The sequence below is a fragment of the Grus americana genome, chromosome 1 (genome assembly GCF_028858705.1).
Source record: "Grus americana isolate bGruAme1 chromosome 1, bGruAme1.mat, whole genome shotgun sequence".
Lineage (NCBI taxonomy): Eukaryota > Metazoa > Chordata > Aves > Gruiformes > Gruidae > Grus > Grus americana.
This window is the reverse complement of record NC_072852.1, coordinates 117,446,033-117,464,793: the sequence shown is the minus strand read 5'-3', so window position 1 is coordinate 117,464,793 and position 18,761 is coordinate 117,446,033. Positions and strand designations below refer to the sequence as shown.

At 43.4% G+C, this 18,761-nt stretch overlaps 1 protein-coding gene across 1 annotated transcript in view; it reads right to left on the bottom strand.

The window, feature by feature from the left end:
• The window catches only part of MRPS6 (mitochondrial ribosomal protein S6), a 46,113-nt gene that overhangs the window by 4,346 nt on the left and 23,006 nt on the right, over positions 1-18,761 (bottom strand). Inside the window, exon 2 of the mRNA XM_054819074.1 lies at positions 8,027-8,166. Coding sequence (XP_054675049.1) covers positions 8,027-8,166 — 140 coding nt within the window. The remainder of the gene's footprint in view (positions 1-8,026; positions 8,167-18,761) is intronic.

Genomic DNA, 18,761 nt, shown 5'->3' with positions numbered 1-18,761 from the left:
CAAATGGACAGTCTAGGACTTCAAAGAACCCTGAAAAGCACCTCAATCAAAACTCACTTTTAAATCCTCCTAGACTATGACTCTGTCAGTCTGGGGAGCCAAGGGAAAAGCACATGTACGGTGGAATTGGAAGAGGCCATGCGGTCTTGTGTTCATGCCCAAAAAATGCCTGTATGCTTAAACTTCTCCTTCACGTAGTGGCAGAAAGTGTAAGCTTCCCCAGTAGGGAGATGGAAGACAGAAAATGTTGTGATGAACAGGTAGAGGTGAAGCATCGAACAGGGAAACAGGAAACCACCTGGAGGAAAGCAAGCTGCAGCATTCACGTGAGAGCAGCTGGACATTCGTTCTCATTGAGGTAATCCTATATAAATGAAATCGTGTTGCTACCTGAAAGATCGCTTTATCTCTGGGACCACTGCATTGCTCTGAAGAGAGGTAGTTTGCTTTCCTTCTCAACTCTGGTGGTAGCTACCCTTCCTCAGCAGGGAAGCAGGCAAGTTCATGCTCAGAAGGATTATCAGTTTGTAGCTGGAAGGGCTAGTACACATGTTACTTTTAGCTTTTAAAAAACAGGTATGGAATAGCTGGACGTCCCTTGAAAATCACAAGAACGGCAACTGTGAAGTACCAGATCAAAATCAAAAGCTGGTACCTCAGTAACTAGACTGTGCCACAGCAATGACGCAAATAATCCATAACGAGCAAGTACTTTGGGGAAAAATACATTTTACCATCCACAGTCTTCGGAAATTTCATTTGCCAAATTCTATACATAGACGCCTGTTATTAAGCTAATTAAATAATGGAAAGCCATTTTGCAGCATTGCAGAAAAATTTAAAAAAATACTGTTACACTGCAAAAGAGAAACCAGGCCGACATATCTGGAGTATTTAAAAAGTCATGCTTACTGGGCAGTGTTTAAAAAGGTTACAAAATTGTTATGAGCAGGGCTGAAGTCATGCAGCGAGTATTAATGCTGCTAGTGTCATGTCTCTGCCTTCTGTTTAATTCACAGCTTAAAACCCACCAAAATGGTGACTGATCCCCATCCCACCAAACTCGCTGTTTAAGAGTGGCCATCGCATTTAATCAATGTGCTCGCACAAGGATGCTCCAGAATTTAGTGCATCAGAAAATGATACCAGTGCCTCCACATCACCAACTATTGTACCGTGCCATTTCTTCTGAAAAGCACCAAAATTGCAAATTGTTCTCCCACAGATAAAGTGAGGGAAAAAAACCATTTCAGGGCTCTGATACCTGAGGCACATGCACACTTACATGCATGTGCATGTGGACAAAAGCATTTTAAGTAAAAGGAATGGTTCAACTCATCAATGAAGAAAGCCCCATCTAGTGGAAGAAGACAATCAATTTAGCAGAAAATACTACAAATGTGTATAATACTCAATTATTCAAACTGGTTTTGTTCTCATCCAAGTGCATTACAGACCCAGAAGTCCTTTTTGCTCAAACAGATCAAGATGTTCTAAAATATGAACAGAAACAAACTACACAGGTTGTGCATTAGCTATAAATTTAGTTTCGTGGTATTAAGAAAGGAAAGCTTGCAGCCTCTTTCATCTGTTTTTCTTTCGTCCTCTTTGGTCTTCAATAGCCATGAAAATCACACGTCAGTACATTTATCTGCAGGATGAAGTCCTTTAACTATGCAATAGTTTGTATTTTACTCAGGGGTGGGGAGAAGAGAAGGGTTGTTAAAACTTGTAAACACTCCAGAGAACAGTTCTGATGGGTAACTATTATTTTACTCTTACAAATAAAGTAAATAAAATTGTATCCAGACAGCGTGGGTTATCTGAAGACACTTGAGCATCCCTTGTCCACATGGAATACTATTCTGCCACAAGCTGCTTGTTTAAAAATAAGTTGTGTAAGTACAGTTCCTAAGCTCAGATACTTTATGGAAAGAGGAAAAGCTTGAACATGTAACATAATTTACATAGATATATTTCCAAAATATTCAAATCTCTTAAAACCCACGATGCTCAATTGCTGAAATACTCTTCTTAATAACTATCAATTTCTTGTGCACTGGGCCACCGAGTCGCCCAGAAATGGGAGAGTCATTGCCCCCTTGCCTGAGCACGTGCTTTGGCAAAGCAACGTTACATCACGCGCCACATAACGAAGGCAAAGCACGAGGTGCTTCCGCAGGAGGGCCAACTGCTTCAGACCCCGAACCACCCCGAGGAGGTGGGAGTGATTTTTGGGAAGGCCAGGACAGCCTGCAGGCCTTCCCCGCTGCAGCGGAGGGGAGGCCGGTACCTCAGCTTGGTGCTCCCAGCTCCCGGGGGGTGACCGCAGCACCGCGGGGCCTGGAAGCCAAGCTGAGTTCATCACGCTGTGTCCTTGGGAAGGGACCCCCTTGCTTTGCCGTTTTCCCCCATCGCGCAAACAAGTCCACAGCACAACTAACCCGCAACCTGGATTGCGTGTAACATTGCAACCTGGATTTTTTGACTCCTGATCCCATTAGATGCTATCGATATACACCCTGTGCTCCTTAGCGGACCCTCGCAATCGCCAGGGTCCCTGCACGCCTCCTAGAGAAAACTCCCCATGCACATGTTAAGATAAGCTCCTGAAATACAATTCAGCAAGAACAAAAAGTAAGACCTGAGAAGTTTGCTATTTCAGAGAACAAGTGGGCTGATGAGATAACTGGGAGCGAACAGCAAAACAAAAAGATTAAGAGACAAGCAAGCAAATAACAAAAGAAAATTGCCATCTTTTCAAAATCAAATTTGAAAGGGGAAAAAAAACAAGACAATGAAAAACTGGCAAATAGAACATGGAAATTATTATGAATAATCAGAAATACAGACAGTTTAGCTGGAGAACTCACAAATAAAGTAAATGAAATAATAAAAAAGTGGGGAGAAAGGTCTAAAAACATTACTGTATTACAGGTAGATTAAATAGGGGAAAGCACACACATACACAAAATAAAGTAGAAGGGAAAGGCCACAGTGCTCCACTGATTTACAAAACCGTACTAAATCTGAGCACTGACCACACTGATGCATATCATCTCTTCTACCACAGAGATAACAAAAATAAGAATGGAAGCGACCTTTGGGGAGGAAATGAAATCACTAACAACAAATCTCTAGAAGACAGCAAGATACCCAGTATGCAAAAACCAGTTACACCTGGCCACTTTCTTCTCCCCAAAGCCCTTGTCATGGCTCCTTCCAGATGGATAGATTCCTGGTCTGCAAAAGGTTTGAGCCATTACCTTCCCAAAGGAGTGCCTGAACCTTATTTTTTTAAAGATCTGTTTTGCAGCCACCCTTGTACCATCTCCCCTAAAGTAAAAATATCCTACATACCAACCACGTCCCCCAAGCCACCTCCTTTATCTGATGCCCTGAAGCATGAAGTGTCGCAAGGACATGATTAAGGCATAGCCTGGCAAGGCCAAAGAAAACAGGTATGCCGCAAAGTGCAAACCCACAGGCTGTGCTACTGCCATCTATCATTTTACAAGCAGTTGCAATATTCTCCAGTTTGGCGCTGACCAAATATGCAGCAACGGCCCTGCAATGTCATCACCCAGCCCCAGCCTGGACCTTTTGTTTGAAAGCTGCTTTGAGGGATTCGATGCTTCGGTATCATCTTAAACAGCCAACAAATCCAGAATTTAACATTCCTTGAATTCAAATACTAGTACACACCTTATTTAAATCAGTTCACTTTTGTTTGTTCCATAAATAAGCACCTCCTGGCACATTTAATAAAATATTAAAAAAAAGCACCAGGTTAAAAGCAATTTAAATACAACTTGTTAAAAATTCTAAACAAGTAGTGGCTAGTAGAACAAATATTTGGCACAAATCTATTGCCCATTAGGAGATAAAGTTGGGAATCTCTATTTACATTCTTCCACTGCTTTTTCAGAGACAGTGGCCACGGGCAAATCACTCAGGCTCAGTGCCTCAGCTAAATTTACATACCTAACCCACACTGGAGCCAATGCGTCCTTGTCACATTTTATTCATCTCTAAGGTAAATAGCATTTGTTATAATTTTGTGAGATGTTATTTGAATCATGCTCTTAAATACTGTAAAACCAAAGTATTAATGTTCTACTACAGCACTTAATACCACAAATGTGAAATAGTAGCTAATTCAACTTCAGTTTAAAATATCAGTAAACCAGGGATTTAAAAGTTTGATTCTTCAGACATATCCACACAGTTCCTGAAACATACTATTTTCATAATTACTTAAATGCGAAAGCTGTCAATATTGGGTCTCTAAAAAAGGAGGGTGTTTTCTGCCAAGAGAGATGCATTTAAGAGAAAGACCTGAATTTGTTTTAATATACCCTCAATGCACATGCACCACCTGCTCAGTGAATATCATTTCCTGAGAAGAAACAAGTCAATTATATATGTATGATCTGAGGTCTTCAAAGCTGCCTGGGAGAGTAAAACTGCTCATTCTGGTGACAGCTGTGGGCCACAATCCCCTATGGCAGGCTCTGAAAAATCTCAGCTGTACAGATCAATTGGCAGTAAAATTCTCATTCTCTGTAAAGTCTCCTGGATATTCTTAAATTCGTAATGCGCCTGTAACGCAGTATATCCGAGACAGATGATGCCAAACAACTACAGAACTCAGAGGGGGAAAAGCGCTTTATTAAGGAGACAGCTATCCTCCCTATTGTCCCATGAATATGTATTTTCCAGTTTAATTCTTCACTGTTCTTCACTAAAGACACTACCAAAACCTGGCTAAGTCCAGCAGTAGCTTTGCCGTGCACGTCCCACTTGTGTGTCCTTTTGCTGTCAATCACTCAGTTTTATGCCATAATAAAGACTTACATTGCAGTTAAAAATGGAAGAAAACATACAGCAAAAGTCTGGGACAAGGATGACTGCTAGGGATGCCGCAGAGCACGTCTCAGTCAACCTGCGAATAGCTGGTGCTGCCCTACTGATGGCCCTCGATTTCAGCTTAATAGACACAGCTTGGGTAGCACCGGGAGTTTTATAAGGGAGCAAAGCTAGGCTCACTCTGCTGCTGAGGTTTGGTTTCTTGTGGTTTTATTTATTATGAATAACCAGAATTATTTATTTATTTGGGCAAACACCCCGCACAGGTGGGGGATTCCATGCCGTTGTTCTGAGTGACAGGAAGATGGTTCGTGCAGCGGTCACTAGGACAAGAGCTGTCTCTAAGAGACACACTAGTAACCTGTGACCCAGGCTACAATCATTGTATTGCACTAATTTTCATACAATTTGTTGCTATGAATATTGTGTTCCATTAATTTTCATTATAATTCACCAGCCAGGAGGCCCAAGGAAGTAATGGATTCAGTGTACATCCTAAGTCTCCAACCACCTACATACTATTGGAAAAACTAGCTGAAGCTCTGCTAAGAATCACAAAATTGAAAAATAAACCAAAATATTTTTTTAAAAAGCAAACAAAAAAAAACCAAAATGAAAAGCTTTGAAAGACTCACCACTCTCCCCCCCTCAACACACAGCACCATTTGCACTCTCACAGAAGCCCTTTCAGATACTTCAGAAAAAGTCCTGACTAAGGAAAAGGTGACACACTCTGTACTACTTACCACATCACTCTACACCAACTTTCTAAGAAAAGGAACATAGAATTGAAAATTGGCTATGAAGGAGAAAAGACCTTGGGATTTCTTAGTAAGTAGAGGTGTATATCCAGCTTAGTGAGGTATCTTGAGAAGCCTTTTTTTTTTTTTAACTTAGTCCTGTTAAAGAAAGTTATTAGTTTTTACAGATACTGTAAAGTAGAACCGACTGATTTTATAAGGTGGACCAAGAACTGACTTTTCACTTCCTATTCCTAGATTATGTTTAATATGCCGAGTAACTTATTCTCCAGATCATATAAAATATTGGATGGTATACCAGGAATCTACCATACCCGTACACTGGACTGCAATCTCCCTAGAAAAATCTACAGAAATACAATTCTCCCACATTACCAGGTACTGAAACTGCCTGCTGCTTCCCCTTGTAATACCTCGTGTCTCCTGAATTTGAGTTCTCCAATTAAAAGCACACAAAATAACTATTTCCTGTAGTACCCTCTCTCAATCACTTCTCCCTTTCAAGAAGCCAAGCAATTTAGGGGAGGGAACTGTCATATTCAAATACAGAGGATCCAAATCAAGGGCAAGCAGAACGACTGCTAAATATTTAGAGTCACTTGAACCAGGAGGTGGAGGAGGAACAGCGATGATGACATTAATCTGATGGCTTCCTGCCCGTGTTTCAAGACACGATCGCAATTATTTGCTACTAAAACCTTGCCTCATTCGGAACACAAAATATGTCTGCTCTGAGGTCTCTGCAAAGAAGAGGGTTATAGTCTACAGATCCCCTCGTCCTGCTTATTAAGTAGGTAATCTGCTACAGTGAATGAGTTAAGCTAGTTTACACGTCTGAAAGACTCCCTGGAGAAATGGCTTCTATTCATCACTGCCACGTAGTCCTTGCGATGCTGGTTACTGTCTTCTCCTGTCCTGGTTTCCCTGTTGAAGAATCCAAGACCTGATCTGCAGAAACACTGCCACCCAAGCTGAGTGGAAACTGTCATCTGAAGTGCTGAAATGTTAGAGAGTGCTAAGTGCTCTAGGGGGAAAAAAAATATCTAGAAGCTAAAAGTCTCAACTTCAGCATCCAAAATTAGCAGAACTTAGTCCCTCTGCCTTAGCTCCCCACCTGTACAAGGAGAGTAACGCCAGCTCCTTGTTCTGCTGAAGCTGTCAGAAAAGACTGTGATGTTTATAAAACGCTGGTAAACCAACAGAAGGATAAGGTAATTAGTAATTCTGTCTTGAGACAAGGCTTTGATTAGCTCCCGTGCATAGCTGACAAGGCTTCATCCTAAAATCCAAAACTGGCAGGATCAAGCCATGTTTTGAAGGACACCACGGACCAGGAGTGAAAGACAGTCATGGCCATGACGCCATTGCTTTTGGTTAAGCAACAGGCCCGTGGTGGAGATTTCCTCCCCTAGCCTTTCTGTCAGTCTGCTTTAACTGACAGCTGTCACCACTCCCACTTCGCAGGAGAACGAAGAGGTCCGCAGAAGAGGGAGCGAAACCCTGCATCACCCCCGGGAAGATGATCCAAGAAGGGCTTCATCAAAGGTGCACCTCTGGAGTCACCTCGCCTTGCCCGGTGCCAAACGCCCCTCGAGGAAGACGGTGGGTAGGCAGAGCGGCCAACCAGCCGATTACGGGGATTAGGAGGAGCGCGCGGCTAATTGTTATTTTGATTTCCGCAGGCAGCCCCAGCAGAGAGCGGGTTGCCTAGCAACATTCCTCAGTCCTTGGGAGAGCCAGCATCCATTTTGGAGGTAGCCTCAAGGAGCAGCAACGCACCGGCGTCAGCGAGCAGGGGGTGCGATCCACAGCACCTTCCTCCTGCGCTGCGGGGGAAGCCCGACATCCCAGATGCCAATTCACAACTTCATTTACATTTATCGTACTTCCCGTAAACCACGCGGTCATCTTTAACATCCTTAACAAAAACTCTAGCAGAAACACGCACAAGTCTTACAGGGTACACATGGTAATTAACATTTAGTTCAGATGCATTAGAGAAAAAGAATCAATCCTGCCAATTAGCAACCAGCAAGCAGATTCAGTACGACTTTTATCAGTAAACAGCCTGACTGGCTTGGCAAATAGTTACGTAAAAATGACATAACAAAATAACATTGTGTATGTTGGGGAAAGTAATTCTGCAGGCCTGGACTTGGGCTACCGGTAACACGATAACTAAACGCTAACAAAAAGCCAACGCCACACAGAATAAAAGACACTGAACACTTGAAGCAGAACACACGCGCGCACAAACCGCCACCCAGCTCCTTACTGAGATCACAGGCATTACAGGTGTACTCCCAAAAAGCACAAGGAAGACCAAACAGTGAGAGTTACTTATGTACGTTTTAAAGGAGCACTTAAAGGATTTTAAGGAAAAGCATCGTGCATACCCTCCTCTTCTGTGGCGCTCGTTGTGCTTGGAGATTTTGTAAGGTAGAGACCTTTCTCCCAGGTTTTCCAGGTTCCTCACCACGGCTCCTCTCTCCATAAGAGCCTCAACAGTGCGCTTCAGCACAGCTGCAGTCTCAGGCTTTAAAAGAAAAAAAAAGAGAAAGCGGGAAATGTACACAAATCTGGTTATTCTTATTATGCAATTAGAAGGGACGCTTGTACTTGCACGGCTCAGTGCTGGAAGAGATCGTTCTGTAATCTGAGAGGGCAAAGCAGAAGCAGAAGCAGACCTCCTCCTAAGGAAGAAAATTTTTAAGAACAAACAGCCAATTCCTCTGTGAATTATGGCAACAACAAAGTTTCCAGCAATTTTGAAGTCAGGCCCCAACAACAACAGGAAAAAGGAAATAGTTAATGGATTTAACTCACCTGGTACCACTTTGGCTGACCCTTGCACAGGTGTAAGCAAATACATGCGGCAAAGTGCAATTATGATTTGGCAACAGATGTAAGGTCCCTGGACCATCGATGCCCATTAATACTGTTCACCACAACTTTTAAAGTGACCAGTGTAGGGGGAACACTAATCCGTGGCTTGCTACAGAGACAACAATTAGCACCACGTTCATTTTATATTGTCATTTCAACTGCATGTGCATAATAGATATTTGGACCCTCGGCTACACCACTGCACATCTCGTTACTTTTGCACAGCTGACATCCAAGCCTTTTCAAGAGTTAAGGAACTGTCGTGCAGTAATTAGTCTAACATGCAGAGATTTCACTCCATAGAAAAACAAGTTTGAGGGACAGGCAGCCAAAAAACAGTAGGTAAAACAGATGCAACGTTTTCTTGCTCACTGCTTATCAGGGCTCTTTAGAGCGCTGAATCATTTCAGTAATGACACTCCACAATATCTATGAAAATGTTAATAAAGTACAAATTAGAATGTTTTGAAAACAACTGCAAACTTCTACACAAGAGGTATTTTAAGGAACAGAGAAAAGAACGGATGTCCAACTGAACGCAAACCAAACTGTTCAGCTTTCTTCTGCGTTCCTTGCAATATCTCACATCAAGATATATTCCCAAGTCTACTTGTCCAGTGAGATGGCAACAGCTGTAAGCGGAAAAGTAACGAAAGAGCAGATTTTCAGCTTTATTCAGATTTTGTTAAATCAGACCACCATAATAATTTCACTGTCCCTTCTCAGCCAGAAGAAAACTTGTATAAGCCTTCAATCACCTTATGTGTAAGATGACTGAAAGTTAGTTTCCTAAGTCTAAGGTAGAGGCGTACACCAGTGGTGGAGTCGTCCGACATTCCCTTCTTAACAACCACGCAGATTTAAGTTAAATGTTATTGGGTAAGCTTGCTCCTCTACATCCCTCATACCCTCAAATGACACATAAGCTTTTTATCTGTTTTACATATGCCAACAGATCAGCACATTCCCTGAGAGGCTGCATGTCCAACATGATGTGCAGTTTCTAAACACAATGAAGCCCAAGATCGCATCCCATGTATTTAAAAACAAAACAAAACAGAAAGAACAAGAAAAGAAAGCCGCAGATTTCTACATTAAGGATTGTAAAATATTACGCGTTTTTGCAACCTCCCCACTTGTGGACGTACTTTGAAAACATAAACTAATTGTTGGTTTTGAAAGCTTGTCACTGTAATCCCTCTCATTCTTCATCTCCAAAAAAGATCATGGTTTATCATAGCTTGCCTAAAGCCATCAACCAAACTATATATAGGCTAGCCTTTGCTAACCATAATATCCACAGACACAGGTTCCTTGGTTTGCCTCAGAGCCAGACCAGTTGAGGACATAGGAAATGGTACTGCCTGGCTCCCAACCCTGGAGCCACAACATTTTTTCCTGAACAGCCAGCACTAATTCCAGTACCACAGATGTGGGGAAGCAAAGATGGGGGAGAGAAAAGGAGAAAAATGGAAGCCGGTGCCAGGATATGCATGCCGGAAAGCAGGAAGCGCTAGCAAGAGCGTGTAAGCCCTGGTATGTAATTCTAGCTCTGGTTCCCTCCCTGCTGCGTGCATAGTCAAGCCAGAGCCCTTTCAACTTGCTGCACCCTTAGTGAACTTGGTGAACTTTGCTAGTGAACTTGGTTCGCTATCATTCGGCCACGAGTAGTTACCTTGTTCTCAGAAAGGTACAGCCCCATGGAGCCGACCAAGCCATGGAAGGAAGAGGAGGGAGGTCACTGTAAAATGTCCAAGGGCTTTTCCTTGCAAAACTGCCCCCGGATGAAGTAACTCAAGGACTGTTGTCTACACGTCAAAATTCCCCACTCCTCTACCCTCACATTTTTTAAACTTACAACTGCCCAGAAGAAACATGTTAACTAATATGTCAACCCTGAATCTCCCAAGCAAAACAATCACAACAGAGGTGCATCACAAAACATACTGTGTGTTGTTGGCTTTCTTCATGGACAAGGATCACCACAGCCACGTTCACCAGGCAGCTGCACCCCCAGGGAGACCCCACGCAGGTGCTGCTGATGCCGCAGGAGCTACGTGCATCGAGATCACCCGCACCTTTCCACGGAGAGTCCAGTTCAATTTATTTAAAACTCCACTATTGCCATGAAGTTATACATAGCCCCAAGTGTCACGCAAACCACAGCTGAATGCCATGCCCTAAGCACTTCCTCCATACCTCTAGCTTCTTCCCTTCTCGACAGTCTTTCAGCTTAGCATCATCATCACCCAAGTGAGCAGAAAGCTGCTGTATGCGCAGCCTTCTTCAGCACCTCACCAGACCAATGGAAATGGATGGGGGTGCACCATCAATTACCACCCAGGATCAAAGCCACAAACGCACAGTAATAACCAGCAAGTACTGCAACACAGCACAAACAACCTCTTTTTGAGGGGAAGTTATATACCACCAGCGTGAGTATAAACTATAGCATGGTTTTTATCAGTCATACAGAACTCACAGGGCAACCAGCAAGTGTCTTAAAAACAGGCAAACAGAAAAAAAATGGGGAATACTCTGATGGTAAAGTATCTTCTGTTCTACCGGAGGCCAAACAGACATGAGCTTGTCGGCCATGAAGCTGCAAAGAACAGCTTGGCAACAGACCAGAAACGTGGCAAAGGCTTGAAATAAAGCTTTTGTAATGCTGATGTCTCCTAAAAACCAAGGAGCCACCCGCCCAGTCCTAAAGGAAAGGACAATGCTGCAGCTGGAACCAGAGCCATGCGAAAGGACTCTGTGCCACTGCTCAATTTTCCATCTCGTTAGCTGGCCAGAGGGAGCTCAAGAGAGGACAGAAAGTCAAAGGGATAGAAAAAACAACTGGCTAAAAAAGAAGCCTTCTCAAGCCACCAAAGTTCCTTCAGAAAAGTCTTTAGAGAGAGAAAAGGAAGCAGATACCAAATAGTTAGGTTTTAGGTCTAGGACTGTACTCAAGTTCTTCTGGCCACTTATTCAGTTCAACAGGAAGCATTTAAAGTCAGTGGGCACATCTCCTTAAATTATAAACAGAAAGAAATCCATCATAATTAGCTTGATTATCCCTTCAATGTAGTAATAGTAGGATAAAATCATGTCTTTTTTTTTCTTATTAAACAGTTATAAAAGGTTGTTCTGAGATTATTTACTGAGGTGGAAATCAAAGAATGCAAAATCTATATTTACAAGAAAGCTGCAATTCAAAAGCAGCAAAACTGGGGGGTGGGGGAAACAACTCCTTACTGTCATAATAAAACACTAGAAACTTCTTAGTGAAAATGATAAAAAAAACCACACATACATTTGTGAACCAGCCAAGATCAACACGGGCATAAGAAAGAAAAGCTTTGCAATGAGAAACAAAGGGAAGCTGGAAAGAGTCATTTAATTGTCACACCCCGTTTTAGCACACAAGAAGACACAGCAAACAGATGAAAAAATAATCAGCAGATTAAGAATGGACAGCAAAGAAAAAATCAGTGCTAATATTAGTCAAAACCACAGCCAGGCATACAGCACAGCTAGTGGCAGGGCTGCATCCATTTAGGCAACAGGCTTGAACTCCCGGTGCAAGACGCAAAGCTGCAATTACTATAAAAGCACAAACAACACAGAACAGCAGTCCTAAGCAGGGTACAACCACTGAAGGATACGTTCCATTCAGAAAAGATCCAAATAAAGATAAAAGCAAGAAGATCAAGCAAACAGAAGATGTGGGAACCATGCTGCACCCCTGCTAAAAACGACCTGCACGTGATCGATGAGGCAATCAGGATGTCCAGAAACCGAGCAACAAAAACGTGAGGACTCTGGACACCTGCCTGGAAGTTCAGACCCAGTCGGTCTAGGGAAAGCTGGACATATGGCAGCACTAGGTAGGGACAGAGGTTTCTGTAACTACAACAGTACAGTTTTCCTGATATAGAACAAGGAACACAGGGGAGAAACCCATTTGAACATAACAACCATTTTGTACTTCTGTCGAACACTGATTGAACAAAAAGGCGTGATACTATTCTAGAAACAGATTTAGCAAATAGCGAGAAAGTTATAGCAAGCAAGTCACCGAAAATAAGTTTGGGGGAGTGATCAAAATTGACTCAGTCTGAATTAAAAATAACACCCCATCCTCAAAACAGATCTTTAATTAGCATTTCAGTGGGGTATAAGCCAAGGAACTAGCAATTTCACCTGATGCGAACATGAAGCCCAGGGACTTGGATGCAGAGGAAGCAGCAACTTTTAAAATGAAAGTGATGCTACTATCTCTTCTGTTCCAAAATCCACCTTTCTTCTTCAAAAAATCTAAATTCCACAATATATCTTTTCTTTTTTTTTTAACTCAACATTTAAGATCAAAGGAATTAAAGAAACTGAACTAAAACCCAAGCAATACAAGTACCCTGTAAATACCAAGTCACAGTTAAATAACACGTCAGTCTCAACACTGAACTTAGCTGAGTTTAATTCATTTTAGAGAGCTGATACTCTTGATAATTTCTAAAAAGAACTCTAGAAGGTGTCTTGTAAGTCTGAAGTAAACAGCAACAAAATCCTCCATGATTCAGGGCCATTTCAAGGGTTTATTATCGAAACAGTTAATGTAGCAATTGGCCACAACTTCAGAATCAATTAAACACTTTTCTTAAAACTCCGTTTAGAAACTTACCCTCTTCTTCTCAACCGCAATAAATTATAACATAGACTTTGATGTAACACTCCTGGTCAGCTACAGTCTACTTATCAGAAAGTTGCTAAGGCCAAGCTTACCAGAAACTACAAGTAAGTTTTGTTCCTCTCATGACTTTTGGGTGTGAATTTCATCAAGTTTACTTTATATATATGTTAAGCTTAAATAATCAAGACGGGGGGAAACAACAACAAAAAACAAACCAACCACCGAGGGAGTTATTTTCAAACACCTTTTCTCCCTGGCCTTTGAAATCCATGTGTACACACACACTCATACGCAATTCCTGTTGTTTCCACATTTGTTGTCCTTAATATGAAAAAGAGAAGATATTCACAGAATCATAGAATGGTTTGGGTTGGAAGGGACCTTAAAGATCATCTAGTTCCACCCCCCTGCCATGGGCAGGGACACCCTCCACTAGACCAGGTTGCCCAAAGCCTCATCCAACCTGGCCTTGAACACTTCCAGGGATGGGGCATCCACAACCTCTCTGGGCAACCTGTTCAGTGCCTCACCACCCTCATAGAGAATTTTTTTCCTAATATCTAATCTAAACCTACCCTCCTTCAGCTTAAGGCCATTACCCCTTGTCCTATCACTACATGCCCTTGTAAAAAGTCCTTCTCCAGCTTTTTTGTAAGCCCCTTTAGGTACTGCAAGGCTGCAATAAGGTCTCCCTGGAGCCGCCTTTTCTCCAGGCTGAACAACCCCAACTCTCTCAGTCTCGCTCCAACAGGTCCATGTCTCTCCTGTACTGGGGCCCCCAGAGCTGGACGCAGTACTCCAGGTGGGGTCTCATGAGAGCAGAGTAGAGAGGGAGAACCACCTCCCTCAATCTGCTGGTCACACTGCTTTTGATGCAGCCCAGGACACAGTTGGCTTTCTGGGCTGCAAGCATGCATTGCTGAGCTTCTTGTCCACCAACATCCCCAAGCCCTTCTCCTCGGGGCTGCTCTCAATCCATTATCCACCCAGCCAGTAGTTGTGCTTGAGATTGCCCCAACCCATGTGCAGGACCTTGCACTTGGCCTTATTGAACTTCCATGTGGTTTGCACAGGCCCACCTCTCCAGCCTGTCAAGGTCCCTCTGGATGGCATCCCTTCCCTCCAGCGTGTCGACCACACCACACAGCTTGGTGTCGTTGGCAAACTTGCTGAGGGTGCACTCGATCCCGCTGTCCGTGTCATCAACAAAGATGTTAAACAGCCCCGGTCCCAGTACCGACCCCTGAGGAATGCCACTCGTCACCGTTGTCCACTTGGACATTGAGCCATTGACCACAACTCTTTGAGTGCGACCATCCAGCCAATTCCTTATCCACTGAGTGGTCCATCCATCGAATCCAATTTAGAGACAAGGATGTCGTGCGGGACAGTGTCAAATGCCTTGCACAAGTCCAGGTAGATGATGTCAGTTGCTCTTCCCTTACCCACCAATGCTGTAACCCCGTCATAGAAGGCCACCAAATTTGTCAGGCACAATTTGCCCTTAGTGAAGCCGTGTTGGCTGTCACCAATCACCTCCTTATTTTCCATGTGCCTGAGCATAGTCTCCAGGAGGATCTGCTCCATGATCTCACCAGGCACAGGTGTGAGACTGACCAGCTTGTAGTTCCCCAGGTCTTCCTTTTTTCCCTTTGTAAAAATGGGGGTTATGTTTCCCCTTTTCCAGTGGGTACTTCACTGGACTGCCACGACTTCTCAAATATGATGGATAGTGGATTAGCAACTTCATCCACCAGTTCCCTCAGGACCCGCGGATGCATCTCATCAGGTCCTGTGGACTTGTGCACCTTCATGTTCCTTAAATGGTCTTGAACCTGATCTTCTCCTAGAGTGGGTGGTTCTGCATTCTCCCAGTCCCTGCCTACACCTTCTGCATTCCAATGAAGAGAGCGAAGATAACAGTAGGAGCAGAAAAAGGGGAAGGTGAGAAGAAAAGAAACCTTCTCCAATCTTGTGATACAGAAGCTGGAACCACAGTCAAGAAGCCAGTGCTTCATTCACCATCTCCATACTTCTCACTGGTAAACCTCTTCCTGAGTGCATTGCGAGGGGGTACATGGTTGCAGTTTGCCAATTCAGGTCACCAATTCCTCTCCCCAAAGCAATGAGCTTCTAGTTTTAAGATACCCTGGAACGTTTTCTGACTTCTCAAACTTTCCTTTTGATTCCTCAAGCATTTGGACTGCAATTGCCCAACCTCATGGATCCACCTTCAGAAGACTCTGAGATAAACAAAATGTAAAGCCAGACTTAACCATGCAGCCTAGACTCATCAAGATCTGCATCAAGTTATCCTTAGACAAGTTTAAAAAAGAAATCCTGTGCATGACAGTATTTTTAGATGTATTCAGGATTTTAACCACCAAAGAAAGCAAAAGTTTTGCTCTTTCTTCCTCCCTCCCCATCTTCCAAGATTACAGCTGACTGTTACAGTTTACTGCTTTCATGAGAAAGCTGGTTATACTTCCTCTGGGTAAGAGGTCTTGTGGTGTCATTTTACCTAGTACTATGTTTAATATGACACAATTCCTATGAAAACAGGCTGTGGATGAAAAATAATGCAGCCAACCATACAGACAACTCGACACCAGAATTAAGTTGGAACATAAGTTTGGGAGCTTACTTCTCAAGAATGTCACCTATACCATCAAATTTCTCAAGACAAGACTAATTCTAAGTAAGAATTTTAATTCTGGGTAAGATCTCTATTCGCAAATAAACTCCTCCTTTCAATCTCTCCCCTCTAACTCAGCCTTGTTTCCATTTCCATACATGGCGTGCATGGCTCCCCTAGTATATTCTCTCATCAACTTATTTTAAGCTTTTTTATTCACCCACATATTTAACACCAGCTTGGAAGACTTACAGACGCTGACAGAAAGGATCCAAAAGTGATGGCTGCTATTTCCGAGGTAAGGTGAAGCCCATCATCCCCTTGCCCCAAATGTTCAAAAAGAAAAGGCTGCCTGAAAGCAGAGCTAATCGCTTCTTCAGCTGCCTGCCTGGCACATCCATCACTAGCTTCTCTGCAAGCTGGGGAAGGGACACAAATCAAACCACCATCATGCTGGTGCTGTTACCGATTGCTTCCATGGATGCTTCGGGGACAAAGTCAGTGGTATCGAGAAGAAGGGCTTCGGTGTGTTGGAAACAGTACACAACACGACCAGAGCTCGCAACCCAAGCCGCCTCCCTGCCAGGTGATACTGAGCCCGGTACTTTTCCCCGCAGGGAACAGCTCGCTCACCGCACACGCGCAGGCAGCTCTGAACCCACAGAGATTCTTCCAGCGTAATTGCTCTGGGCACCTTCAGCATTTTTCAAATCAGCTTTCACACCTCTGTAATTGGGGGAAATCTGCACAGCAGCAAAGGAAACAGGCACCGCGTGGCTTCCAGAAGACAAACACTAGTTTGGTTGAGTCACGGCTGCGAAGGCCAAACACAGCTAGTTTTTACATTCTCTGGGTTAGAGGCTTCCAGCCTTGGAGTGCCAGCCATAGTCCAGCCTTGGGAGAAATACCTGCAACTGTCCAAAGCATCCATTGTAGCAGTCGGGTGTCAGGATGTATGCCAACCGAGTTTCCAACACTCCAGACCAAGCATATACCACTAGCACCATCCAGACTAGTCTAAGCCACCAAAGAGCTCCCTTCTATGAGAGAAGTCCTTTAAGGACTACAGATCTGGTTCCCAACATGTAGTTGTCACACCCCTCGTGCACATCCTTACTGCTGTAGAAGAACAAAGAAGAAACGGGACTAAGAAAAAGCTGTACGTGGTCAGTAAAAAAGTTTCCAAAGAGTGTGTGAGGACCACAGCCATAATTTTTAAATCCTCATGCTTTTGCAGAAAAGTAACTACCTTTGGCTCTGAACCAGAATAGCATTTAAGGTGAAAGTTGCATTGTTTTGACCAACTGGTGCGCACAAGTAAAAGTGAGCCTTAGCAATTTTTTGCTCAAATTCTCCTGCACACTACAGCATATGTACTGGGATACTCAAAGCTAACTTACAAAATTAGCTTCACGGTTCAGATAAGTATTAAAAATAGTTGCTGACAAATTCAAGGGTTATAAGGATCATGATCGTGAAGTCAAATTGTCACCTTATTCCTATCAGTCCATGAACACCTCAGAAAAACCAGCAAAAAAGCAAACCACTGAGTACAACCTGATTAAACGTGCTTGCTAGAGAGGCAAGAAAAAAGCACAGAGCTGAAACCTCCTGGCTCGTTCACTTTCCTGGCACAAGAACATGCGCAGGGCAAACTGGGACAACCACATCCAAGGAGGGAGAATTCACTTCAGAGCCAGCAGGCAAAGAGCACTCATTCCCACCATCTCCTTGGGTTTTTCCAGTGAACCCTCAAAATAAATGCTCTTGCAGCATTTATTGAACCTGCCCACAACTTGCCTGGGCCAGGACTCCACACCCAAAGAAATGTTCAAGTCTCAAACATCAGTAAATTGGGGATTGACAGAGTCTTTGCTAATACAAATGGAACCAGCTGGTGACCAAGAGGCTTCTTGAACCTTTTTTAAAATCAATGAAATGGAAAGCTGCTCACTGAATAATCACCTACTAGACCAATTAGGTGACCAATTAACAGCTAACTAATGAAAACACAGGAACCTCACTCCCTCCTGGAAAACACAAATCCAAATCAAGTCTGCAGGCAGGAAAAACTGCTTTTCATCCCAAATCCAAAGCTTCCTCTCCAAAAATATTTTTTATCCATTCCTTCAACAAACAACAGCAAAGCTACCACTTTCCTTTTACAACACAGCAGCAGAAGAGAATACCAAGAATAATTTTGATGAATGCAGCATTTGCTCTGCAGCTGAAAATCTGGGTTTAGCATCCTTCTCTCAGTTTTTCCCAACATCCCATCTCTAAAAGAACATCTTAATCCCCAATACTCAGGTGATTAAACACCAGGCCTGCCCCCCTCCTTGCTAAACCATCATCACTGGGCAATGACAAAGTCATGATTCACACCATGCTATCCATGACTACTAGTTCAAATATATCCTTATGGGGGACAGGGATAAGGGGGGAGAAGGAAGTGCAAGACTCACGTTTGGTCTCTGCTTACAGACCTGTGTCGATGTTTTAATCTTTTTGAAATACAAATCATGAGAAAGTATCTATCCCTCCCTCCCCACCTCCCCAAAGGCAACTATCTAAGCACTGACTACCACAAGCTGCAACTGCTTCCTACAAGGGAGAAGACAGCATCGCACGCATCATTCTCTGAGCCGGCATGACTGCTGGTGCAGGCTCCTTGGAGGACTCGGGCACCAGGATCGCAGTCAGAAATAAACAAGACAGACACAGACACTGAGGCATCCCGGCTGGGGCAGTCCCAAAGGGACAGCAATCACAGCTGGAGGTATTTAAAGACACTCCCAAATCAAGTAAGAATTGGCTAAGCAGCAGCTGAACAGGGCATTTGAAGAAGGAAAAAAAAAAAGTTGCAATTTTGCACAATATCCAGCAAGGCTGCTCTGCTAAATGAGGGCTCGCCCGTATTTTGTTTTGCATG